The 27,882-nt window shown below is 45.5% G+C and overlaps 1 protein-coding gene across 1 annotated transcript; it reads left to right on the plus strand.

The window, feature by feature from the left end:
* Positions 1–27,658, plus strand: SLC35E1 (solute carrier family 35 member E1). Its single transcript, XM_044270365.1, has 6 exons — positions 1–460; positions 17,041–17,111; positions 17,195–17,332; positions 18,684–18,809; positions 20,678–20,923; positions 24,102–27,658. The coding sequence occupies exons 1-6, from the start codon at positions 106–108 to the stop codon at positions 24,327–24,329; spliced, it is 1,164 nt and encodes a 387-aa protein (XP_044126300.1). The 5' UTR covers positions 1–105; the 3' UTR covers positions 24,330–27,658.
* The last annotated feature ends 224 nt before the right edge of the window (positions 27,659–27,882 follow it).

Raw genomic sequence — 27,882 nt, forward strand, 5'->3', positions numbered from 1 at the left:
TCACCACCCATTCTCCTGACGTCTCTGCTTCCACGTCTCTCTTGTGTGTGTGTCCCGGTGAGGTGTGCAGCTTCCCCGGGGGGAAGGAGGAGGAGGATCGGGGTCATGGCGGTGGTGTCCGGAGCAGGGGGCGGCGGACCAGTGGCGCCAGCTAACGTACGAGATGGGGCCCGGATAGCCGTGCTATGCATTCTCTGGTACTCGGTGAGCTCTGGTGGCAACGTGGTGAACAAGATCATACTGAACGGCTTCCCATACCCAGTGACTGTGTCCCTCTTCCACATCCTGGCTATCTGCTGCTTCCTCCCACCGATGCTCCGGGCATGGGGGGTCCCGCACACCCAGCTGCCCGCCCGATACTACCGCTGGTACATAATCCCGCTGGCCTTCGGGAAGTACTTCGCCTCAGTGTCCGCGCATTTCAGCATCTGGAAAGTGCCCGTGTCTTATGCACATACCGGTGAGTAGTCCATAGGACCGTGCAGTGGCAGGCACTGGTGGAGAGCCCACTATCTTCTGCCCGGGCAGCTGCAGACCCCCTGATGAGTTACCCACTTCCATCAGTGACCTATCAGATTTCAGCTTTCATTTTTCCCCACTGCTGGTGAGTATATTTGCAGTGATCTGATTGGTTGTTGGGGACTGCTCTGTCTGCATTGTGCTGAGACACCGACAGGGTCTGTATAGGTGTTAGGAATGGGCCGAATATGGCTCACAATTTCTCCACGTCAGTGTACTGTCCTGTCTAGGCAACTGCAGTCAGCTCTATTGGCTAGAACATGGGTGTGTACAGTGGACATATCTGGTGCCCACCCCTTGCCACCCACAAGCCATTGGCCCACGTTTACTTATCCTAATGGTCAGTGCAAATATGACTGAAATTATAGGGGCAGGTGGGGTATAAAAAACAAACAAAACCCTTGCCTTTTGCTCTCCGTTCCAACACCATGGCACTTGGTTGTCCTTGCCAACCAGAAGTGATGGGGGCCCTCAGTGGTTACATGTGTGCTATGACGTACCACATCTGCACATGTGACCACTGAGGTCAGTGAGTGGCTGCAGCAGTCTCGTGACCAAGAATAGGTCCCCATCACTTCTGGTCCAGTGGGGACTGCAGCGCCGAAGCGGGCAGCGTTTTTAAATGCTTTTTTTTTTTTCCACACACCTCTTTCTGCCCCTGGCGTTTCATTTTACCGGTTAACCCCTTTAATCAAAGTAGTCCCAAGATGCTCCAAATTTATCACAGTGGTGCCCGCTGTATGATAGATTTAGCACGTCTTGCATGCAGTAATGCCAACTCTTAGCTACTTTCACACTGGCGTTTTGGTTTCCGTTTGTGGGAGCCGCTCAGGACTCTTACAGGCGGTCCAAAATGGATCAGTTTTGCCCTAATGCTTTCTGAATGGAAAATGATCCGCTCAGAATGCATCAGTTTGGCTCAATTCAGTCTCCATTCCGCTTTGGAGGCGGACACCAAAACGCTGCCTGCAGCAAACGGATCCGTCCTGACACACAATGTAAGTCAATAGGGACGGATCAGTTTTCACTGACACAATATGGTGCAATAGAAAACTGTTCCGTCCCCCATAGACTTTCAATGGATCAGTTTTGGCAATGGTAAAGATAATACAAACGGATCAGTTCTGAATGGATGCAGACGGTTGTATTATCTGAACGGATCCGTCTGTGCAGATCCATGACGGACTCGCACCAAACGCGAGTGTGAAAGTAGCGAAATGGCTTACTTTAGTCCAGGGGTGAGCAACCTCCGGCACTCCAATTGTTCACATCATCCTACCAGAAGGCACACTTGCTTAGAAGTCCCATAGAAGTAAATTGTGCATGCTGGTAGTTGTAGTTTCACAATGGCTGACCTGAGTTTTAGGCCATTATTTTGTGTCAGAAATTTGGTGCATTATTTTTTTTTTTTCAAACTAAGCCCCTTGTTTTAGTCACTTCTGAAAGATGTCTAGCAAGGCGCCCACATCTATTTTTAGGAACAAATGAATAATCCATTTGTCTGATTTGAGGCACAACTTGCGCCAGACACGCAAAATGTGGGCCGTTGTCTGAGAAAATCTAAAATTCTAGCAATGCTATAAAAATAAAAAGACGACATAGTCCCCTTTTTCCCCCGTGCCGCTGGTCCAGTCCCCTTTTTCCCCCGTGCCGCTGGTCCAGTCCCCTTTTTCCCCCTGTGCCGCTGGTCCAGTCCCCTTTTTCCCCCTGTGCCGCTGGTCCAGTCCCCTTTTTCCCCTGTGCCGCTGGTCCAGTCCCCTTTTTCCCCCGTGCCGCTGGTCCAGTCCCCTTTTTCCCCCGTGCCGCTGGTCCAGTCCCCTTTTTCCCCCGTGCCGCTGGTCCAGTCCCCTTTTTCCCCCGTGCCGCTGGTCCAGTCCCCTTTTTCCCCCGTGCCGCTGGTCCAGTCCCCTTTTTCCCCCGTGCCGCTGGTCCAGTCCCCTTTTTCCCCCGTGCCGCTGGTCCAGTCCCCTTTTTCCCCCGTGCCGCTGGTCCAGTCCCCTTTTTCCCCCGTGCCGCTGGTCCAGTCCCATTCCCACTGTCTGTGAGGTGCCGGTATAAAGAGTATGACTGCTGCTAGAGATGAGCGAATTTCATATTTTGAAATTTGTTGACTCTTTGTTTACTGGTAAAAGGTAAATTGCGTTATTGATTCCGTTACCACGGACCATAACGCAATTCTGTAACGGAATGCCTTTAGAGGCATTCCGTTATTCATTTTGTCATAATAGAAGTCTATGGGCTGCAAAGCGGATCTGTCCCGTTTCCGTTATACAGGGGAGTCATCTCCTTCATAACGGAAACGGGACAGATCCATTTTGCAGCCCATAGACTTCTATTATGACGGAATGCCTCTAAAGGCATTCCGTTACAGAATTGCGTTATGGTCCGTGGTAACAGAATCCATAACGCAATTCACCTTTTACCAGTCAATGAAGCGTCAACGAATTTCATAACCTAAAATTCACTCATCTCTAACCGCTGCATTCTGCAAATAGCGGGAGAAGGACCAGACCAGTTGGTGGAGAAAGAGGTGACTATGTCAGGGGCATTTCTTCTCAGACAACCCCTCTAATGGTCCCCCTTGAAGCAATGTAGCATGCGCGGTTCTCCTGGAAGGACTGACTGTTTTTAAAGACATCTGGCATTGGACATGTCACAATATAAAAGTGCTGCCATTGAAACGGTATGGTCAATATGCCCTCCGCTCCCTCGCCAGTGTTCAGATTACACCGAAAAAATCCTTACGTCTTTGACTGGTTTGTTTCAACTGCGGAGGTCATTCTGCTGTGTCAAGTCCCTCATTTCCAGGAATTTGTCAATCACCCAAATCCATCTTTAGTGAATGGCAGTTTAGACAGAAATGTGTAAGAGGCCTGCGTATGTTGGGCATCTGTACCTAATACAGCGCCATTAGACTTCATAGGTCCATGCTCTACCTGTAGGGTATATGCACATGGTGTGGATTTTAATGCGGAAATCTGCAGCGTAATACAGTACCAGCTAAGTAGTTGAGATTTTCCTGTCAGAAATCGACATGCGGTGCAGATTTTTAAATCCAAAGCATGTCAATTGGAGGGTGAGATCTGGGGCAAATCTGCAAGTAACACGTGGATTCGGTGTGGAAAATCTCACAAACCACTCTGCCATGCATGCTATGTTACCAAGTTGTCCTAACTGAGCCACCATACAACAGCATATCTGCTGGGCCCTCTAGTGTGCTGTTTGATTTAGCTGTGCTTGGATTATGATAGCCTGGTGGCAGCGCTCTTGCTCCAATAGCTATCTACGGTAATATTTGTCTTGGCGTCTGCCTACTATCACACTGACACCGAGACAAATATTGGATAGCTATTGGAGCAAGAGCGCCGCCACCAGGCTATCATAATCCAAGCACAGCTAAATCAAACAGCACACTAGAGGGCCCAGCAGATAGTTTTAATAGTAGGTTAGATAGAAATAAGGTATCACTAAGTTTATAAAACAACTAATAAAAGTTATATTTTAATGTAAAAAGAGCACATGTCAAGAGCAGGCAAATCAGTAGTCTTGTACTAAATGTGAAAAAAAATCCAAAGTGCCTCTACATGTGCAGGGTATATGCGTGTAATAAATATACCGTACAACAGCACGCACAGCGTCAGTAGGCCCTCTCCGTACCATGCGTGCACACTGTAGTGCCCTGTACACAAGCCCTTCCATAAAAGACATTCACTAGAGGAAGAGCCCTGATAACTTCTGCACCTGGAAGTCAGCGGTATACTTCCCACAAGCTGCCTAATGGAAAATTAATATTTGCTTAGTCTACGTGTGTTCCATACTGATAGCCAGAGCAGCCTGCCGGATCTCCCGGACGCTGGTGTGAAACTAGCCTAATAACAGGTTCCACTACTTGGTCTGTACAGATTACTTTCCAGCAGTCATCTCATTATCACAGGCAGGATTAGAATGACAGATATCACAGATGGGTAAAACAGCGTCCACCATTCACAACTGGTGATATTACAGCTCATCTTCTCCCTCCTGACCTCTGCACAGGTCACAGAATATGGCTAGAAAACTCCTGTAGAAGTCAATGAGGTCCCCTCCTGTCTGTGTCTATGGCCCATATGGCTACTGTAAAGCATATCTCGGAATGCTGTAAACAGCTCAGGCAAGATGGCCACCTACATATATATCGTGAGGACATAGAATGTAAAAAGAATCTACAATCGGAAAATAGAAACAGATTAGAAAACAAAATAGATTTGTCACTATCCAGTTTTAGCTATCAGAAATAATTATAGGTGACACATTCCCTTTAAAGGGGTTCACTTGGAATGATTTGAAATGACAGCCAGCAACCTGTCCAGGAATGTTGCCTCCACTTACAGAGCTGCCCAGGGGGCAGGACCTCAGTACACCGCTCTACTACAGATGTAATGGTGTGATCCCACCTATGATATGCCATTATGGCTGAGTAGCCTGACGGGAAATCTGACAAATCTCACCAGAGTTGTGTGTAAGGCCCCTTTCACATGGGCGAGATTTCCACGCGGGTGCGATGCGTGAGGTGAACGCATTGGACCCGCACTCAATCCGGGCCCATTCATTTCTATGGGGCTGTGCACATGAGCAGTGATTTTCACGCATCACTTGTGCGTTGCGTGAAAATCGCAGCATGCTCCTGCATGCATTTTTATTATTTTTTTGATCAATGCATATCTCATAATTCACAGATAAAGATTTTTCACATTATCCAAACCTGAAAAACCCACCCACAATGCCCGGGCTCCTCATGCAGATAATACTTACCTGATCCCTGTGTCCTTCCGGATGCCACGGCCATCGCTGCATCTCCCCGGCAGTGCAGATCACAACATCTGTTGACAAGGGGGGTGCGGCCAATAGCAGGTCAAGCTGTTGACCTGTCCCCCTTGCGTCACACAGCCCCTTTAACCCTAGTGCTCATTGTATATTCCTGACTAATTTTTTAGCATCACCTTTGCCGTGTATTGTACTGAACTCTGTCCAAATACATTGTTTTAAAGGGGTTCTGCACTTTCATTTCACTGATGATCTATCCTTTGGATAGATCATCAGCTTCTGATCGGCAGGGGTCCGACACCCGGGACCCCCGCCGATCAGCTGTTTGAGAAGGCAGCGGCGCTTCTCACTGTTTACCGCCGGGCCGCCCGCCCTCTGACGTCACGACTTGTATCAACTAGAGTGGGCGCGGCTAAGCTCTGTTCACTTGAATGGAGTTTAGCCGCGCCCACTCTAGTTGATACAAGTCGTGACGTCAGTGGGCGGGCGGCCCGGCGGTAAACAGTGAGAAGGCAGCGGCGCTCCTGGAGCGCCGCTGCCTTCTCAAACAGCTGATCGGCGGGGGTCCCGTGTGTCGGACCCCCGCCGATCAGAAGCTGATGATCTATCCAGAGGATAGATCATCAGTGAAATGAAAGTGCAGAACCCCTTTAAATATTGCAAAGTTTCTTTAAAAAGTCAGCCTGTCTGAGTTTGAGTTCTCTGGATCTGGCATTGCAAATATGGCAAGAATTGGCCAGAAAGGAACCGCTAATACTATGCTGGAACAGCCTGCTGTAAGGCTGTAGCGCACATGTGAAAGTAGCCATTGTCTGCGTCACAGTCGCCATATATTATACTGAAGGCTGATCTTCTTTTTTTTTTTTTTTTTTTTTCTACAAAACTATGTCAAAGTTCAAAACAAGTCATTGCTGCCTCTGATACCACCGTGAGTGTATAAACACCGGCAGGCATCTGCCGGTGTAATTTTTTGGATGTTTTTTACTTTTAAAAGGTATTACAAATCTGACAGTATAGAGGTTTTTAAACGAGCTGTCGCCTTTTTGATTACTATTGACGTCTTGGTTGAATACAGTCCTAGGAGACTTCAGTGTCCTACACAACTTTTCCGAGCAGTTGGGGCACGTTCGTTTCAGGTCATATTTATTCAGACCAAATCAAATCTCATGGCTAATTCATTAAAATTGGACCCCAAACATATTTTGGGAAAAACATTCATCTCTACTTATGATAAACCTGTACACACAGGAGCAGATTTCTCAAGGTCCTAGATAATAGTGGCAAGTGAATCCCGGTACACTTCCACCATTTATTGACACTGCTACAGACACTTAGTGCCGGGTTTCCATAATCAGATTTTTCAAAGTCAAGTATAATGGATATACTGAGTCTTCTACTCTTGATAAATCCACTCGTGGCTTTGGCTTAAAGCAGGGGTGCACAACCTGCGGCCCTCTACCATTCTATGCGGCCCCAGCCATCTGGTAGCAGACATGTATGTCTGTGTCTTGTGGCTGCTTACATGAATCTTTCATGTATTGTCCCATTAGATGGGAGTACTAGAAGTGTAACTAGACATTTAGAATATATACTGTATGTTCAATATGCCATAAATATAGTATTTCACTTGGTAATACCCCTTTTAAAGATTATTTTCGGCCCTTGGAATTGTTTCAGGTTGACAATGTGGCCCCCAACCAGAAAAGGTTGTGCACCCCTAGCTTAAAGTGTTTAAAAGGATAGGTCGTCAAAATTCTGACTCTGCACAAGCCCAGTTTTGCTAAGAGCCATGTTCTTCTCCTCCAGTGTGGCCCACAGAAACCTGCACTGTCCTGTAACCAGTCTGTGCTTTCAGACAAGGTCTTCTTCCAGGAATGCTAGTTCAGACATCCTATAACCTAATGCTCTGATTGAATTTGGGAAAGCCATGTGTTGTCCTTTTTAAGAAGCCTCTGTTAGTTGTGATGTATTGTTCCACAGTACTCCCAACACATACCCCTGGTGTTTGCCACTCTTCTACAGACAGTAATTTTCAGATGCCACAGGTCCACGTGACATATCTCTTAGCCATAGTGTGTTTGCAGTGGTTAGTACTAGGGTTGCATGAAAACTTTGATGCCTCTACCGGTTCAGTACTGATATTGCCAGTATTTCCATATCATCACCACGACGGCCATACAAGGAGATTGACCCCTGACCTCTGTAGGGGCAGGAAGCAGAGAAAGGTTTAAATGCTCCCCTCCCACCACCAAACACCAGTGTTTCCTGTCCCTACAGAGGACAGGGGCGGAGAAAGGTCTCCGCAGGCAGCTGCCGTGGAGATGAAGATCCAGAAGTGGGAGTCGCGTACCTGCTTCAGCGGGGCCCCCTCCTGTCAGCCCGCGGTCCCGTACCAACGCCGGACAGGGGGGGGGGGGGGAGGGAGAGACTCGCCTCCGGTTTCATCTGGGGCCTGCTCCCGGTGCACGGAACGCCCGCTGGTTCATTGAAACCATGCCGGCTGTGCGCCCAGCGCCGGGCGGCGCTATATAAATTCGTCACTTCCGGGTAGCCGGACATTTCCGGAAGTGACGCGGACGGAGGGGGCCGGTCTCAGGAGGCGGGAGAATTCAAATAGATTCTCCTACCACAGCGTCCTGCGGTGAGTACATTCCCTATTCTGGGCTGTGTTCAGGATGTCTGCATCGGACCATACAGAGGCCTCTACTCTACCGTCTGTAAGTTCCCCATAGGGGAGAGTTTTTCTTCCTCTCTCACCAGGGCTTATTATTAATGAGGGTTCTCTTGGCTTTTCCAGACTGCAAAAGATCCTCTGAGAAAACCCAAGAAGTCATTAAAGTGCGTTTCTTGCCTCAAACGACTTCCTGATGACTACCCTAAGAAACTATGCAGGGACTGCATTGCTAAAGTTGTCCGGGAGGAACAACCGTCCCTCATGGACGAGATTAGGTCCATGATGCAGGAAGAGATTAAGTCTTCTTTTGCGACCTTTTCCTCTCTTCAAAGAGAGAAACCTGTGGAGCGGCCCTGTCCTGTGGTCCCAGAGCCCCCCGCCAAACGCCACAAACCGGACGATGACGTCTCATCCGACTCTGAGGTTTATGGGGGTTCAGCTTCCTCCTCTAAACATATGGAGGATGAAGACAAGCTCTCTGAGCGGGATTTTTCTGAAAACAGAAGAAAATTTTATTTTTCCTCTGAAGATATGCCCGAGCTCTTAAGCCGTCAGAGCTACCATGGGAGTAGAGGAAGTGGCTTCTACGCCATCAGTACAGGATGAAATGTTTGGGGGCCTCAGGGTAAAGAAATCCAGAGTCTTCCCCATTAACGAAAACATCAAAGGGATGATTTTGGATGAATGGGCAGATCCGGAGAAGCGGCTAGGTGTCGCCAGATCTTTCCAAAACCGGCTTCTCTTTGATCAGGAAGAAGCTAGAACATTTAATACCATTCCTAAGATTGACGCCCAGGTAGCTAGGGTCAATAAGAAAACCAGCCTACCATTCGAGGATGCTTCTCAGCTCAGAGACCCTCTGGATAGAAAGGCCGACGGCCTGCTGAGAAGATCCTGGGAAGCAGCTATGCTCACGCTTAAATCGAACATAGCAGCCACATCATTTGCTAGATCTATGTTCATCTGGCTCTCTGAGTTAGAGAATAGGGCCACCAGTGATCCCTCAACAGATGAATTTGTGAGCGCCATTCCCCTGTTAAAATCCGCTACAGCTTTTTTGGCAGACGCCTCCGCGGAGTCGGTACGGTTTTCAGCAAAGGATGCGGGTCTGTCCAATGCAGCTCGCCGTGCCTTGTGGGTGAAGTGCTGGTCGGGGGACAAAGTATCAAAGTCCAGACTATGTGGTATCCCTTTTTCTGGAGAGCATATCTTCGGACCTGAACTAGAGAAAATCCTAGAAAGGGCCTCCGACAAAAAGAAGGGTTTTCCGGAGGAAAAGGTCTATAAAAGGAAGTATCCCTTTCGTGCCCCTTCCAACCAGGGTAGTCAATACACCGGTAAAGGCAAGTTGGGCCGTTTCAGTTACCCCAAGGGGGGGAGAGGTAGGGCTCCCGCTTCTGTCCCCCAAAAAGGAAATGGAAACCAATGACATTGGGGTGGGGGGGAGATTGAGGATGTTTTTTCCCCGCTGGGAGGAAATATCCTCAAATTCCTGGGCTCTGAGGATTGTAAGGTCGGGTTACAGAATACAGTTCTCGGATCCTCCCCCAAAGAGGTTTCTAGTCACCAAGGTGGCAATCCCAGACTCCAATCGTCCCATGTACATGGGCATCCGGGAATTACTCGCAAAAGGGGTAGTGACGGAAGTACCTCAATCCGTAAGGGGAGGGGGTTTCTACTCAAACCTATTCCTAGTGAAGAAGGAAGGTTCCTACCGCACCATAATAAACTTAAAGCGCCTGAACAGATACATCACCTACCAGAAGTTCAGGATGGAGACCCTAAGATCTATAGTCCCTTTGCTCCAGAGCAACTCAGTAATGTGCTCGGTCGATCTGACCGACGCCTACTATCATGTACCAATACATCCCAGCTCTCAGCGGTTCTTAAGGTTCGCGGTCAAAGACCATCAGGGCAAGATTCTTCATTACCAATTTACCTCTCTCCCCTTCGGCATATCTTCAGCCCCTCGAGTTTTTACAAAGCTAATGATCGAGGTAGTGGCTTATCTAAGAAAGAAAGGTCTGACGTTTTTTCCGTACTTAGACGACTTCCTGATCTCAAACGGCTCCGCTCATCTCCTGCTGAAAGATCTAAGTTTCTTCCGTCAAACCCTAGAGGGTCTGGGTTGGCTGATCAACATAAAAAAATCTCAGTTAGATCCGACAACAAAGATCCAGTTCCTGGGGGTTATTCTGGATTCACAGAAACAGATAACCTGCTTACCTCAGATCAAGATACAGGACATCCAGAGGAAGATCTCCATCTTCAGCTCAAGGAATCTCTATTCCATCAGAGACTCAATGAGTCTACTGGGGATCCTCACATCCTGCATTCCGTCCGTTCAGTGGTGTCAGATCCACTTTCGAACCTTACAGATGTGGATCCTCAGGGTTTGGGACAGAAGAGAATCTTCCTTAGACCAAAAGGTGATCATCCCTCAAAGAGTAAAGACCTCCCTTCTTTGGTGGAAGGACAAGCTAAAAATCTCCAAGGGGGTGCAGTGGTCAAGGAATCCCTATGCCCAGATCACCACAGACGCAAGCCAGTACGGTTGGGGAGCAAAGGTCGGAGAAGCTTATTACCAGGGAGTCTGGTCCAAATCTTTCAGCCTTCAGTCATCAAATCTCCGAGAATTGATGGCAGTCTGGAAAACTCTAAAGCAGGCAAAGATTCATCTTCAGGGCCATCACGTAAGAGTCCTGTCGGACAATACGACAGTGATAAGATATTTAAACCATCAGGGGGGCACAGGTTTGGGCAGCCTACTGGAGTTGTCGACAAAAATATTCGCCTGGGCCGAAGCGAACGTCCAGTCAGTATCTGCAGTCCACCTGAAGGGGTCTCTAAACGTAGAGGCAGACTACCTAAGCCGGGCGAGAATAGATCACTCGGAATGGTCCTTAAACGAGGACGTCTTCCGGATGATAGTAGGCAAGTGGGGGAGTCCTACAATAGATCTTTTTGCCACTCTGGTAAACTCAAAGTTGCCAGTTTTTTGTTCCCTACACCCCAGAGACAGCCTGAGGTTTCTGGACGCCTTCTCTTTCAGATGGAACCGAGGTCTCCTTTATTCTTTCCCTCCTCTTCCCTTAACACCGAGGGTGGTACAGAAGATCGTACAAGACAGTACTGCAGTCATACTGGTGACACCCTACTGGCCAAAGAGGAGCTGGTTCCCAATCCTGTGGAACCTTGCCAGCGAAGACCCTTGGATCCTGCCAAAGAGACTAGACATACTGCACCAAGGTCCGATCCTACACCCAGACCCGGACTTCCTCAACCTAGCAGCCTGGATCCTGAGACCCAGATCCTAAAGCGTCAGGGTCTATCAGATGCAGTAATCTCAACCCTAAAGGCTTCCAAGAAGGTGGTGACCTTTTCAATTTACCTAAAGATCTGGAAGCGTTTCTGCTCGTGGTCAGGTTCGCCTTCACCAAATACCTCGGCCCCAAACATCCAAATGATTCTGGATTTTCTACAAAGAGGTTTCGACATGGGATTAAGACCGTCCACACTCAAGGTACAAATATCAGCTCTTGGTTGCTTCTACGACACAGAGCTGGCAGGTCATAGGTGGATAAAACGCTTCATGAAGGCAACAACAAGGCTACGTCCGACCCTAAGACCTCATGTACCCTCCTGGGATCTGGACATCGTCCTTAGGGGACTATCTCATCCTCCGTTTGAACCTCTGAGTGACTGCTCCTTGAAGCACAAATCCTACAAGACTGCATTCCTGGTTGCCATCACTTCAGCCAGAAGGATAAGTGAATTACAGGCTCTTTCAATTAGAGAGCCTTACTTACAGGTCCTGGATGACAGGATAGTCCTAAAATTAGACCCGTGTTTTCTACCAAAGGTAGTCTTGAAATTTCATAAGGACCAGGAGATCACCCTTCCTTCCCTATTTGACAACCCATCCAATGATCGGGAATCTACCCTTCATTCACTCGATGTCAGATGGGCAGTACTGGATTATTTAGAGACCACTAAAAACTTTAGGAAATCAGATTGCCTCTTTATCCAGTTTGGAGGAAGAAACAAGGGTCAGAAAGTTTCCAAGTCCTCCATTGCCAGATGGATCAAAGCTACCATCACTTCCTGTTATTCCTTACAGAATCTTTCGGGCCCGGGCAATATCAAAGCCCACTCTACCAGGGCAATGTCTTCTTCTCAGGCAGAAAGAGCAGGTGTCTCCCTAGAGGAGATCTGTAAGGCTGCCACGTGGTCCAGTATCCATACCTTTGCCAAACATAGGTTGGACCTCTTTAAAAAGACTGATATGGCATTCGGACAAAAAGTCCTTCAGTCTGTGTCCCACCCATAGATTCATATTTGATATACCTCCTTGTATGGCCGTCGTGGTGATGATATGGAAAGCCGGAATTAGTACTTACCGGTAATTCATTTTCCATGAGATCACCACGACGGCCCGTATTTCCCTCCCCATTGTCTATCCGGGGGTTGATATGATGTAATATCTTCTCCTGTTTGCTTATTCTTTCACGTGTGTATCCACCACCCTTTACTCTGATATTTTGGAAGCACTGGTGTTTGGTGGTGGGAGGGGAGCATTTAAACCTTTCTCTGCTTCCTGCCCCTACAGAGGTCAGGGGTCAATCTTGTATGGCCGTCGTGGTGATCTCATGGAAAATGAATTACCGGCAAGTACTAATTCCGGCTTTCAATGCTAAGCCGTGCAGAGCCCAAGGACAGCCATTTTGCTCTGACTAGGAGTTCTACCTCAGTGCTGTGGAGTCCCAATCAGCTCTCTGACAATGAAGGGGGTGCTCTACAGGGGGCTTTGCATTCTGACAGTGTTTGGGGATACCCCTGTATATCTAACTTTTTATTTGGATTGTCACTGCTGGATTTCAAACCCATGAACGGTTATATGGAAGGCAGAAAGGATTTCCACTGACTAAAAACCTCCATAGTATTCTTCACATACATAATGTACTGGTATCTACCTATATAGCGCTATATGCCGCTACATTGTATGGTTGTTTTTTTTAAATGAATGTTGGGAAACCACTGGTACTCCCTTTGGAAGCAACTCGAGGTGGTGGAAGTTCTTTAATATCCATTTCCTATATAGTATATTATACAAAGCTGATTGTATTGCCCTGTATAGAAGCGAGGTACTCCCTTTAAAAAGCAGCTCAGGATGGTGGTGGTAGTAGTGATCTTTGTGTGTGAGATATATCTTCTTCAGGCATTATACTTAGAGGTCCTTTCATGTGTTTTTTATTTATTTTTTATTCTAGATAAATTCCTTTACTTGCAGGGTACCCCCGCTGATGCAATTTTTTATTTTTTAAATATCGCTCCTATGCCCCTACTGTTCCCCCCTCGCCCCCCTGTATTTTTCTCGCTCGGTATGCTAATACCGAGCGTCGGTACAGGGAGGAGGAGACACCAGGGTTTCTCAATGGGCGTCTCCTTCTCCCTGGCTGTGCTGTGATTTGGCTGTGACGCTCTCTGCTGTGATTGGATCGCGGCACGGCCAGGAAGGAGACGCCCATTGATAAACCCTGGCGTCTTCTCCCTGTACCGATGCTCAATATTAATATACTGAGCAGGAAAAATACAGGGCACAGCGGGGTGCAGGAGTGATATTAAAAAAAAAAAAAAAAAGCAGGGTGGCAGCGTCAGCGGGGGGGATACCACAAGTAAAGGTATTTATCTAGAATAAAAAAATAAAACGTGAAAGGTCCTCTTTAATCTGTAGTTATTACTTACGTGTGGAAGGAAGATCTTTTAGATAGTACTTAACTGTCCCTGGCTACGCCAATGCCGCTGTCATTGCTGCTCTCTGCGGGCTCTTCTGCTTGCATCTTGATCAGATGTAGCCACTTCTTTTCCTATTCAGCTGCATGTACTTTAAAGGGCTTCTACCACCAGAAATACTGTTATGTAGCTGACTGACACTAGCGATGCGCCCATGTCGGCACTACATAAGTGTGTTTCTAACAGTAGTTCCTGCAGCCGTTTTTGTTAAAAACTTACTTTTATAGATATGCTAATGAGCCTCTAGGTGCTATGTGGGTGTCATTAGCACCTGGAGGGCTCCGTCCACTAACCATTTCAGCCGCCCATCGCGTCCCTCCAGCCTGCCCCGCTCCTGTTGATTGACATGAAACTTCTCAGTATCGAGTACCAATTCCCGCGCCTTGCGCTTCTGTATTCGGCGCAGGCGCAGTGAGTGAATACCGCGCTCCTAGTGCCGGCTTCCTCATTGTAACGTAGTTGGCGCAGTGAGGAAGCCAGCGCCGGGAGAATACAGAAGCGCACAGTGCGGGAATTGGTACTCGATACTGAGAAGTTTCACATCAATAAACAGGAGCAGGGCGGGCTGGAGGGACGCGATGGGCGGCTGAAATGGTTAGTGGACGGAGCCCTCTAGGTGGTAATGACGCCCACATAGCACCTAGGGGCTCATTAGCATATCTATAAAAGTAAATTTTTAACAAAAATGGCTGCAGGGACTAACGTTAGAAACACACTGTTATGCAGTGCTGACATGGGCGCATCGCTAATGTCAGTCAGCTACATAACAGTATTTCTGGTGGTAGAAACCCTTTAAAGTGTAACTGTCATTCTTTTTTTTTTATTTTTGTACATTGTACATTTCTATTAAGAAAAATAGCACTAAAGTGGCCCATTTTGAGCCTTAGCAATGCTCCTCTGTCTTCTGTTTTACATAAGTCAGAGTTGAGAAAGTCTCCACAGTTATGTAAACATCATCAGATCCCGTGCCCTCAGCTCCCCCCCCCAGTGCCATCATGGCCCTCTGTGCCGTGTCCCCCAGTGTCATCAGCCCCTCCGTGCCATGTCCCCAGTGCCATCAGCCCCCCCTACCCCTGTAATACTTACCTTTTCCTGGCAGGGTGCGCGGCTGGCCAATATGGAGTCTGCAGGAGAAGGACCGCAGCATCTTCTTCCCAACATGCCCTGGGACCTGATGTCACACAGCGTCAGGCAGTGCACGCTGACAATGTGTGCATGCAGACCCAGGACAGTGCAGCGCGGTGCCGACAGGAGACCACGGATCGTTGAGTGATAGCCGGCTTCACTTCACTCGCTCTCCGTGGTCACATGATCAAAATGAATCCTCGATGCAGGAAAACTGCATAGAGGATTTTTTGTGTCGATTACATCAAGTAATCGTTGCAACCCTAACTCTGACTACTTTTGCTGAAAGGGCATCCCAGCTGATGTCGCTGTCAAATGATGTTAACTCAATCCTTTATAAACCTTCCTTTGAAGTGAAGCTGTAGTTCAGTTAAGAGTCTCTCCGAAGCTGAAGTCTTGCTCTTATCAGCAAAACATGGAGAAGTTGGAGTCAGAACTTTGGCTTACTGACTCCACCGCCCTGGGCAGCAGTGATGACATTTCACTCTGGAAGTGTCTAACATTAAAGGGGTGTTCTTTTTTTAATTAAGGGGCAGAATAGGATAAAGAACAAAAAAAAAGCAGTACTTGCCCTCACCAGTTCCCCTTCTCTGTGGTCTAACAGCTGTGTGGTCCCCGCTAATCTGCTTTCTGGTCCTAGCTTGACACACTGGAGAACTCCACTCAGAGACCTAACTCAGCAAGTGAGTGGCTAAGGACATGAGGACGTCAGTGGTGGGGAATTCAGATGAATGGCGCAGTCACCCCACACTGGACACACATAGTAAGCAACCAACATCAACTCTTCCAATCCCAGGCCGTACACCTTTGTGCCATTAAAGTGACCACAACAGATGTTATCCCTGGAACAAACAATAAGGATCTTTTAAAGGGAGTCTTTCACCTAAAATCACCATTATAGAACACTAACATCATGATCTCCATTACATTCCCCATATTAGAATGCTACCTTCCATATTGCTGTCCATCGACAATTTTTCTCAGAGAAGCACTTTTATTCAGTATGTTTAATTAGCTTCTGTAGGTGCCCAGGGGTGGCGTTCATGCGGCCGTTGCCCAGGCCCCTCATTGCTTTTCATACAGAACCCCTCCCCTTTCACCCCTCCGGCCCACCCTAGGTTCTTCTGATCATTTCCTCCTCTTAGTGAGAAATCCAGCGCCGTTCAACAGATTTACCGCGCCTGCGCACTTCATTCCCCATTATGGGCAGAGGCACAAGAGCGTTTAATGCTCATGTGCCGGCCCGTACATCCCGATCTAGCCAGCCTTGTGCCTCTGCCCATAATGGGAATGAAGTGCGTAGGCGAATCTGTTGAATGACGCTGGATTTCTCACTAAGAGAAGAGGGCGAGCCAAAGGGGTGAAAGGGGATGGGTTTCATATGAAAAGCGACGAGGGCCCTGGGCAACGGCCGCATGAACGCCGCCCCTGGGCACCTTCAGAGGCTAAAAGTGTTTTTCTGAGAAAATCGGCAATGGACAGCAATATGGAAGGTAGCATTCTAATATGGGGAATGTAATGGAAATCCTGATGTTAGTGTCCTATAATGGTGATTGTTAGGTGAAAGACTCCCTTTAATCATGAGGAGTTTCTGCAGAAAGCACAGAACAAGCCTTTCATTATACAATGTATACATTTCATTTGCTGAAAATCTATGACCTGCTTATGCATTTTATTGAAATAAAATAAAACAAATTTATAGTCTGTCTTGAACTTTCAACATTCTGGCACCATTGCTCCATCCTCCCTGATGGGTTTTGATTCCTTGACTACAGTGGTAACATACCCATATACCACATGTGACCACTGCAGCCAGTTGCTGGCCTCAGCAGTCTTGTACCATATACCTCTAAGGCTAGTAATTGGCTGCAGCAGTCACATGTGTTGTGTTATATGAGCAGTTGCAGCGGTGAGGAGGATTTGAGCGGTGGCACTGGAACAGAGGGTGTTCACAATGGGGAGTATAACATTTTTATATTATTGTAGTAGATTTCCTGTCATTTTTTATTTAATATGGGCAACCCCCCTTTATACGTATTTACCACTGCCCATAGAATGAACTTTTTCTGGCGTCTTGTGGTGGCTTTTGTTATTTCAATGCTATTATTTTTGCTCTTTCATTTCAGTGAAGGCCACTATGCCAATATGGGTGGTGCTTCTTTCAAGGATAATAATGAAGGAAAAACAGACTACGAAGGTCAGTATTGACTGGACTCTACATTACTGAGTAGATACTGTATGTCTATAGCGCGTTTAACATGTCTGGCTCCTTTATTACAGGTGTACGTCTCCCTGATTCCAATCATAGGAGGGGTCCTGCTGGCCACCGTTACAGAGATCTCCTTTGACATGTGGGGTCTGATCAGTGCATTGGCTGCAACGCTCTGCTTTTCTCTGCAGAACATCTTCTCCAAAAAGGTTGGTGTCGGTGACTTTATAATTTAGGCTCTGTTCACATCTGTGCTCGGGGCTTAACAAGAAAAATAATGCTACATGCAGTATAACTTCTTTATATCAAACACCAGACACCTTGGGGAAACCAATCAGCCTTTATTTTAAGTAATTGGGTCCACATGGTGTCAACTAGGGATGAGCAAATCGACTTCGGATGAAACATCCGAAGTCGATTCACATGAAACATCGTTCCAATACTGTACGGAGCAGGAGCTCCATACAGTATTAGAATGTATTGGTTTAGATGAGCCGAAGTTATTGCTTCACGAAGTCTCGCGAGCCTTCGTGTAATTTCATAAATGATTTTCTACTGTAAAAAAGCATTTCCCGAACTCTGGTTAGGTTCCAAGGTACAACTTGGAACCGAACCTGAGTTCGGGAAATGTTTTTTTTTTTTACAGTACAAATTAATTAATGAAGCTATTACATGAAATCTCGCGAGACTTTGTGAAGCAATAACTTTGGCACATATAAGCCAATACATTCTAATACTGTACGGAGTATTGGAACGAAGTTTTATGCGAATTGACTTCAGATGTTTCATGTAGCAAATCCTTGGTCCTCTATCTGTGGAAAGAGTTCTGGACTTTAGAGCTTGTTTTAGGCATTGTGACCAGCCAAATTCACTTCATGGCAGCTGTTTTTTTCCATATGGAAGAAACATATTCAGCAGTACAATGGTCATGCCACAGGAGTCACATGGTCCTGGATTGGTTCCAGGAACATTTGACATTTTCCTCGCTTTTCTGGCCTTCACAGCCCCCAGATCTTAGTCCTATAGAGCATCTCTGGGATGAGGTAGAACAGGCTGTTCAGAGCACCTGCAAGATGGTATCCTATCCACATGGGCCAATATTCTTGCAGAACAACACGTAGTAGAGTATATGCCACAGTGATTTGCTGAGGTTCTGAAGGGCAAAGGAGGTCCAGTATGCTACTGGATGGGGGTCTGTAACAAAGTTGCCAGTGTAAGTATCTGTAAACCACTGAGCCTCTTAATTGATGGGGTCTCATTACTACTAGGTGGGGATAGCAGCATCTTCACCCACTTCTTTCAGTACCAGTTGCTCCCTAACTGGATAGGAGCGACTTCAGGGATACTGTACAGTACCTGGTGTCCAAAGGAACAACTCATCATGGAATAGCTATATAGCAGTACGGTAAACGTAGCTCTGCATTGAGGAGCAACTAGACATAGAAAAGATGTAAACGGTTATTGGGTAATTTGGTGCTTAAACAACTGATTATGATGTTTGCTAGTGTAGTCATGAAAATGTCAATACTGCTTATGTAAGAAGTTCTCTTATTTCTACAGGTGCTCCGAGACTCTCGTATTCATCACCTGCGCTTACTCAACCTCCTAGGTTGTCATGCTGTGTTTTTCATGATCCCCACATGGGTGTTATTAGACCTGTCATCCTTTTTAGTGGATAATGATCTGGTGAGTTGATGTGTATTTGCTGAGCATTTCACTGACATTTAAAGAATATATACTATAATACATGAGTTTATGACGAGCTATCCTTTATTTTGGCAGCTAAGAAGTACTGTGAACAAACTAATATCTGTGATTAGTAATATAGCAGTATAATATACTTAAAACCAATATGTGTGTGATTAGAACACCTCTGTTATCAAAATGTCTTTACAGAAATCATTTTGTACTAATCTAATAAATATACCGTATTTTTCGTACTATAAGACGCACCGGCCCATAAGGCGGACCTAGGTTTTAGAGGATAACAATAAGAAAAAAAAATATTTTTCATTAAACCTCAGATCAGACCACCCACCTATCAGACTGACTTACATTGTGTGTCAGGACGGATCCGTTTGGCTCCGCTTCGTCAGGTGGACAGCAAAACGTTGAAGGCAGCGTTTTGGTGTCCGCCTCCAGAGCGGAATGGTGACTGAACGGAGGCAAACTGATGCATTCTGAGTGGAACCTTTTCCATTCAGAATGCATTAGGGCAAAACTGATCCATTTTGGACCGCTTATGAGAGCCCATGACGGATCTCACAAACGGAAAGCCAACGCTAGTGTGAAAGTAGCCTCAGTCATATATGAGCAGCTCTCAGCCATGTTTGTGCAGCCCCCAGCCTCAGATCACAAAATAAAAAATCCACTTACCTCTCCTGCTCTGTAATGGCGCCGCTCCATACCTCCAGCATGCTGTCTATCTTCATGCTGCGGCTGTACTTTGACCCGACGCACAGAGCGCCCTCACACTGTGCGTAGCCACAGTACAGCCGAGGACCAGGAAGCGGAGAGGACAGGGGCTTCACCGCTTCCCTGCCCTTTGGTACTAATGAGCGCTTCCATAATGGAAGCACTCATTAGTATTCACCCTATAAGACGCAGTGACGTTTTCCCCCACTTTGGGGGGAAAAAAGGTTGTCTTATGGGGCGAAAAATACTGTATTTGCACCATGTGATGACTGGTTATTGTACCTTGTAAATCTCCTGAATTTCACTTTTTTTTTTTATTAAATAAGAGTCCTCTGCCATCCTTGTCCATACTTTTTAATGGTTTGTCATGGCATGAATACACATAAGCAATGATTGCTCAGAGACTTGGAGGCATGCAACTTTGCCTCATTTTTACCTAATTTTCAGTAAAGTGCATGTTAACCCTCAATAGTAATTCACATTACATTGACTACTCCCAAAAGAAAACATTGTAAGATGACATTAAAGGGGGTTGTCTTTCCTCAGGCTAAGCCATCACCACTCAGATACCATACACCCCCACTGATCAGCTGTTTTGGTGTAGTCAGCACTGGGATTACACTGCACAGTCAACATTGTAGTGGACTGCACTATTGAAGTCAATGGGAGAAGCACTGCAGTGATGTGCACAGTCCACTGCAATGTTGACAGTGCTCTGTAGCCAACTTCCTTAAAGTGTGGACAACGCCTTTAATTATTCATTTGAAATGATGGGAGATGCACTAGAAATTTTAGCCGCTAAAAGACCTAAACTAGTTTGGGGTAAAATCGCTCACTTTATGACACTTAGAACAGTTGTAGCAGGAAGCTGTTCATTGTTACAAAACCCTCCTTGAGCCCTTCTTCCCACATGACCAAATCTTGATATCAGAAATGGCATCGCCTCAAAAGTGTCCGCTCTGCAGTAGGTGCTCTTGGCTAACACTATATCAACCTGTGCTTGTCACTGACTACTTTTCAGGGGACCTTTTAGTTCCAAGAAGCAGATTCATCAGAAATGAAGACCTGGGTAAATTAAGTCAATATTTAGGTTTATTAATTTGTCATTTTTGCCATTCTCTTCTGTTTTTCATCTTCAGGCTTCTGTTTCCCAATGGTCATGGACACTCCTCCTCCTCGTGATCAGTGGAACATGCAACTTTGCCCAGAATCTCATTGCTTTCAGCATTTTGAACCTTATTAGTCCGCTCAGTTATTCTGTGGCAAATGCCACCAAAAGGATCATGGTCATCACAGTCTCTCTCATTTTGCTTCGTAATCCTGTGACTTTAACCAATGTTCTTGGAATGTTGACTGCAATTCTTGGAGTATTTCTTTATAACAAGGTGAGTGGAGAACAAAAGTATGGCTTTCATACTTAATATGATAGACAGGCACACTTCATCTGGAATAACCCAGAGACCACAATATTCTAAAGTTATTTATTAGATATCCCACTAAACAGAATAACCTAAAACAAAATAAAATATCCCAAAAATATCTCTCCTATTACATATAATCTAAAATCATTTTAAAACATGATCTATACACAATTTGAAAAATAAAAAACAATAATATCAACTTCAATATTAGATACTCCTCTCTATCCATATCCAATATGGCTGTATCAATATCGCTGTTATGTATGCTTCAGTAGTTGATATCTATATGAATATTTGTTATACTGAAGCATATATTTCCATATAAAGTGTAGCTATTGGATATATATGGTTACGGGCACTCATAGATGTTATCACACAGTATATAATCTAGATTCTATCTACAGTGGATATAAAAAGTCTACACACCCCTGTTAAAATGTCAGGTTTCTGTGATGTAAAAAAATGAGACAAAGATAAATCATTTCAGAACTTTTTCCACCTTTTATTGTGACCTATAAACTGTACCACTGAATTGAAAAACAAACTGAAATCTTTTAGGTGGAGGGAAGAAAACAAAACATATGGTTGCATAAGTGTGCACACCCTTAAACTAATACTTTGTTGAAGCACCTTTTGATTTTATTACAGCACTCAGTCTTTTTGGGTACGAGTCTATCAGCATGGCACATTTTGACTTGGCAAGATTTGCCCACTCTTCTTTGCAAAAACACTCCAAATCTGTCAGATTGCGAGGGCATCTCCTGTGCACAGCCCTCTTCAGTTCACCCCACAGATTTCCAATCGGAATTAGGTCTGGGCTTTGGCTGGGCCATTCCAAAACTTTAATCTTCTTCTGGTGAAGCCATTCCTTTGTTGATTTGGATGTATGCTTTGGGTCGTTGTCATGCTAAAAGATGAAGTTCCTCTTCATGTTCAGCTTTCTAGCAGAAGCCTGAAGGTTTTGTGCCAATATTGACTGGTATTTGGAACTGTTCATAATTCTCTCTAGCTTAACTAAGGCCCCAGTTCCAGCTGAAGAAAAACAGCCCCTTGGCATGATGCTGCCACCACCATGCTTCACTGTGGGTATGGTGTTCTTTTGGTGATGTGCAGTGTTGTTTTTGAGCAAAACATATCTTTTGGAATTATGGCCAAAAAGTTCAACCTTGGTTTCATCAGACCATAACACCTTTTCCCACATGCTTTTGGGAGAATTCCAATGTGTTTTTGCAAAATGTCGCCTGGCCTGGATGTTTTTCTTCGTAAGGAAAGGCTTTCGTCTTGCCACTCTACCCCATAGCCCAGACATATGAAGAATACGGGAGATTGTTGTCACATATACCACACAGCCAGTACTTGCCAGATATTCCTGCAGCTCCTTTAATGTTGCTGTAGGCCTCTTGGTAGCCTCCCAGACCCCTTTTCTTCTCGTCTTTTCAGCAATTTTGGAGGGACGTCCAGCTCTTGGTAATGTCACTGTTGTGCCATATTTTCTCCACTTGATGATGACTGTCTTCACTGTGTTCCATGGTATATCTAATGCCTTGGAAATTCTTTTGTACCCTTCTCCTGACTGATACCTTTTAACAGTGAGATCCCTATGGTGCTTTGGAAGCTCTCTGTGGACCATGGCTTTTGCTGTGGGATGCGACTAAGAAAATTTCAGGAAAGACCAACTAGAGCAGCTGAACTTTATCTGGGGTTAATCAGAGGCACTTTAAATGATGGCAAGGTGTATGCTGACTCCTATTTAACATGATTTTCAATGTGATTGCTTAATTCTGAACACAGCTACATCCCCAGTTATAAGAGGGTGTGCACACTTATGCAACCACATTATTATTATATTTTTTTTTCTACCCTCTACCTAAAAGGTTTCAGTTTGTTTTTAAATTGAGTTGTACAGTTTATAGGTCGCATTAAAGGTGGAAAAAGTTCTGAAAATAAAGTGCTGAAACGCCACCCATTGGGCAGAAAGAAGAGCGATTTACATCAGGTTATCAAACATGATTTTGCTGTATTGACAAGGTGGACAGGGGTTATACTTATTAGACCTATGCCTGTATGTATGTGTGTATATATATATATATATATATATATATATATATATAGCGCTAAATATGCTTATTGGGCCTGTCAGTGTCCCTTTAAGTCATATCAGATCAGTTGGGTTCCTACTCCCAGCACCCAGTTGGCCATTTAGTGGGCTGCTGCACTGTGTAACGGGCACAGAACATTGTAGGTCCATATACTGGGTAGGGGCTGTTCATGGCACTACAGTACTGCTCCTATTCACTTAAAAGGAGTCTGTCACCACTTTTGACCATACTAAACTGTCGACAGCACTAGGTAGGGGGCCTGTGGAGAGCGCATAAACGTATCTTTTATGGTCCTTTTTTCACCAAAAGTAGTGTGAATATGAAGTTCTGCTCAGGGCAGGGCTTTACCACAAAGTGCCCTCTACATTTAGCTGCTTGACAGCCGTCCCCTCTGATCTGAGTGACAGTTCTAGTATCCAGCCAGGAGATCAATATGGCTGTAACTCGGAGCAGAGGGGGGCTGTGAGTCAGCTCAATGCAGGGTGTAATTAAAGGGAATCTGTCACCAGGATTTTGTGAATAGAGCTGAGGACATGGGTTGCTAGATGGCAAATGCAAATTAACCTGAGATGAGTCCTGTATGTGAGAGGAGTCAGGTTAATTTGCATATGTATCAAATTATTATTATTTTTTACACGTTAAAATGCACATAGAGCTATGGGGGCTGGGTATTGCGGATGTGCTAGCGGCCATCTAGAAACTCATGTCCTCTGCTCTATACACAAAATCCCGGTGACAGGTTCCCTTTAACAGTGAAGCCCTGCCTTGGGCACTTGAGAGGGCCGATTTTTGGCAGAATAAAACTTTATATTTACGCTACTTTTGGTAAGAAAAGCTTCACAAAAGGTCTCCTTGTACTGCTCTCCCCATGCCCTGACTACTGCTGTCAGCAGTTTAGCATGGTGAAACCTGATGACAGACTCCCTTTAAATATGAGCAGCGCTGCAGTACCTTTTACGGCCCCCTTCAATGTATTTGTGAATATTATTATTAGCTGCTATTAATCATTTATGTTGATCAGTTACTTTGTGTGCTTGTTTCAGGCCAAGTATGATGCTAACAAAGAGGCAAAGAAGCAGTTACTTCCTCTTGAAAGTTCAGAAATTCAGGGACTGGATCACCACCGAGATCTTCCTGAAAAGCTGCAGAATGGAATGCCCTCCTTTTCCCCTGGAAGGGACTATCAGTATGGTCGGACCAGTGTACTGACTGATCACTTTCAGTACAGTCGACAGAATCATCCCAACACACACAACAGATATGATGTCTGAAGCATCTTTCCTAACAAGCAGTCCCTCCTTATCCCAGCTTCACATTCCCCTTTTTCCGAATGCAGCAAGGCAGATTGTGTTCTGCACCGTTGGCCAACTCGCCGATCAATGTCTCGTTTTAGAATATGACGTGTTGTTTGCTCACTGGAAGCAGAGGAATGACGACGAGGAACTCTATCGGCCATGGTCAAATGTGATCCAATCATCAATTGAATTATTCCGTTCCTCCCACATCTTCAGAAGTATCAAGGCTGCTGCATGCAATTCTGTGACTTTTTAAGGAGTGGAATACGTTTTTTGTTTTTCCTTGTAAGCCTTTTTTTATTTTTTATTTTCCCCCCCTAGCAAATCAAATGTATAAAAAGACTTGATGCCAAATGTGGCTCATTCTTGGATTTTAGAATTGTACATTGGAGTGTAAAATAGTTGTGAGTATACCTTACCCATTTCTTCAGATTTAGAAGGGATAGTTGAAATGGATGCTCTCTATATTGAGGGTATTTTTCTCTGATAAGCAAGAAGAGGCCATTGATGAAGAGTAAAGAAGTAGCTGTATGTAGGAAACAAATCTGATTGCTAGGAGTTGGTTTTTGCACAGTTTACTACACACCTAAAACATTTTGCACATAAAACAGCACAATTGTTGCATCAGAATAATGGTTATAGGATGTAAACATAGAACTGGCACAACTGTGTTGTGACCTGTAGTAAAAATGTGATTTTTGGAGAAGTAAACCATTAAGGCAAGTATCCACCGCCAGTCTAAATGTAAGACCGCTTAAATTTAGACTATTTTGTACGACTAAAATAGGCATAGAAAATGATGAGAGATGGGCCTGTTGGCCTGTCCCCTTCACGGCCCACACCCACTTTTTTGGACCTGGTGTGAGCTGGAGAAAAGTCGTAGGTTGTGGCGCAAATAACCTTTGCTCCACAATCTGCCCCAGAAATATGCTTACTATAGGTGTATTTCTGATAGTAAATGGCCCCCATAGACCTTAAAATACTGACCCTCAGTTGACTATAGTATCAAATAGGCCACATGCACATGACCATGTCCGTATTGCAGTCTGCAAACTACAGATACCTTCCGTGTGCACTCCGACTCCGCATTTTGCTCACTCCTATCACTAGAAATGACTATTCTCATCCACGGACAAGAATAGGACATGTTCTATAATTTACAGGAATGGACATACCGATGCAGACAGCACAGGACCCATAGAAATGAATGGGTCCGTGTGCGCTCCACAAAAAATAAGGATCAGACGTGGATGCAATATACAGTTGTGTGCATGAGCCCATAGCATCAATTCGGATCACTCCTAGTGTTTTCCAGCCTGTGCAGTCTGGTTAGCCGCTATGGACAAATGCTGCGCTATTGTAAATACGTAAGGTATATTTCCAAATATTTTTTATGTTCCTTAACCTAGTATTTATTAAAACTGACTTTTATTTTGTAAAAAGTAGAAGATTACAGTCCCCAAACAACCTAGTAAATAGTTCTTGCAGATGTCCCCCTTGTAAAATAAGAACACTTTACAAATGTAAGATAGGAAGCATACACATACTGTACATCGCACAATAAATATGTTCATAGTGTGTAAATAAATCCCTTTTAAACTGGGCCTGTCATTGACAAAATCCCATCATTAAACAGCTGTTGCAAGCCAATTTGACTTGGGTTCCTATTGTTAAGTAAACTCTTAGGGCTATGTAATTCATCAACAGAAGTTAAAGGGTACACCCTCATCCACAGGATAGGGGAGAAATGCCTAATGGGCAGTGGGCCGCCGCCAATCACAAGAACAGGAGCCCATGCTCCTCTGTTTGAATTGAGAGAAGTCGCACACATACACTCCATTCAAGACCACGGGCCCCTGTTCTTGTGATTGTTGGTGGCCCCAGTGATCTGATGCTTATCCCCTGTCCTGTGATTGGAAATAACGTGTCTTAACGGGACACCCCTTTCAAGGGTTGTTCAGGGTTAGATAAACATGGCTGCTTTCAGGGCCACACCTATCCATGGGTTGTGACTGGCGTTGCAGCTCTACTCCACTAAATTGAATAGGGATGAGCTGTAATACCATACAGTATCTGTGGACAGATGTGGCGCTATTTGTGGAAGACTTCTAATCCTGGACATCCCCTTTATTAGCTATTAAACTCCCTCAGCATGAAGAAAGAAGTTAAGAAAAAATGGCAAAGGTTTAGAAGGTTTATTAGTCCTATTAGACCTACAGAGAAAGGCAGCCACCATTTATTGCGCGAGTACGGTTTGTTGGGGCTTCCCTGACCCAATCGGTGGTATTTAGGATTTCTTGATGAGAGGTCCACTTTAGATTTTGATATAGTAAGTGCTCAGGAGAGAAGAATTCCTTCTCGTCTCGCCTGTGGAGCAGTATGTACAATATAGTCTGGTTTTACATGTACTATTGTAAGGTTTACATAAGAATTTCATGCAAATATTGAGCGCCTTCTGCTTGCACTTTTTAAGACTAGATATTATGTGTAAGTGAAGTTCTGACCAGGCCAAAGTGGCAGTGCAGGTAATAATGGAACAATTAATTAAAAGCTATGTAACAAGCATGGGCCAGTATTATAAAGGTAACCTGCCGCAGACCAGCCCTCTACGGTATTGCATCTTCTAATGATCTAATGGCCATACTTGCATCCACGAAATGACTTCTCAAGATGCTGATTGAGGAGGCTGCAAGATATCAGTGCTTTTGTGCAGTGACGAGGCAGTCACCAGTATTCTCCTGCTGGCGAAAGTCCTAAATAGATTACTGGTAACTGCACATTAAAACCTGCCTGAATGCGCTGGGTGTCTCTGGTGACGTCTCCTTTAAGGGTTCTTGCACACAAGCAATTTTAATCTTGTGAGTTTACGTTTTGCTTGTGTTTTCTGTGAATCTGTTAAAGAGGTATTCCAGCTATAGCCATTCTGACAGCGCCCAGGTCCCTGCTGCACTCAACGTACTGATCTCGACACAGCAGGAATTGGCTAGTGATTGGCTGAGTGGCATTGCCAGCCATTTCCTGCTATGTTGAGTACAGTAGGAGCCTGGGCTCTGTGCAACGGCATCGCACACGAGCGAGTTCAATGGGATAAACTTGCAGCGTGTGTCAGTACGAGGTCTCTTAGAGTCCTGAAATCTACTGAATTACACTGACCTAATGCTGTCCGTGTGATGCCATCCATTCCATGACCCACAGGTTATACAGCATTAGGCTACTTTCACACTAGCGTTCGGGTGTCCGCTTGTGAGCTCCGTTTGAAGGAGCTCACGAGCGGACCCGAACGCAGCCGTCCAGCCCTGATGCAGTCTGAATGGAGCGGATCCGCTCAGACTGCATCAGTCTGGCGGCGTTCAGCCTCCGCTCCGCTCGCCTCCGCACGGACAGGCGGACAGCTGAATGCTGCTTGCAGCGTTCGGGTGTCCGCCTGGCCGTGCGGATCCGTCCAGACTTACAATGTAAGTCAATGGGGACGGATCCGTTTGAAGATGCCACAATGTGGCTCAATCTTCAAGCGGATCCGTCCCCCATT

The sequence above is a fragment of the Bufo gargarizans genome, chromosome 1 (genome assembly GCF_014858855.1).
Source record: "Bufo gargarizans isolate SCDJY-AF-19 chromosome 1, ASM1485885v1, whole genome shotgun sequence".
NCBI lineage: Eukaryota > Metazoa > Chordata > Amphibia > Anura > Bufonidae > Bufo > Bufo gargarizans.

Bases quoted from the DNA above. Each gene is read 5' to 3' on its own strand.
- SLC35E1 (XM_044270365.1), top strand. From the start codon at position 106: ATGGCGGTGGTGTCCGGAGCAGGGGGCGGCGGACCAGTGGCGCCAGCT. The intron at 18,810-20,677 runs GTGAGTTGATGT...TTTCATCTTCAG, and splicing joins TTTTAGTGGATAATGATCTG to GCTTCTGTTTCCCAATGGTC. The intron at 20,924-24,101 runs GTGAGTGGAGAA...TGCTTGTTTCAG, and splicing joins GAGTATTTCTTTATAACAAG to GCCAAGTATGATGCTAACAA.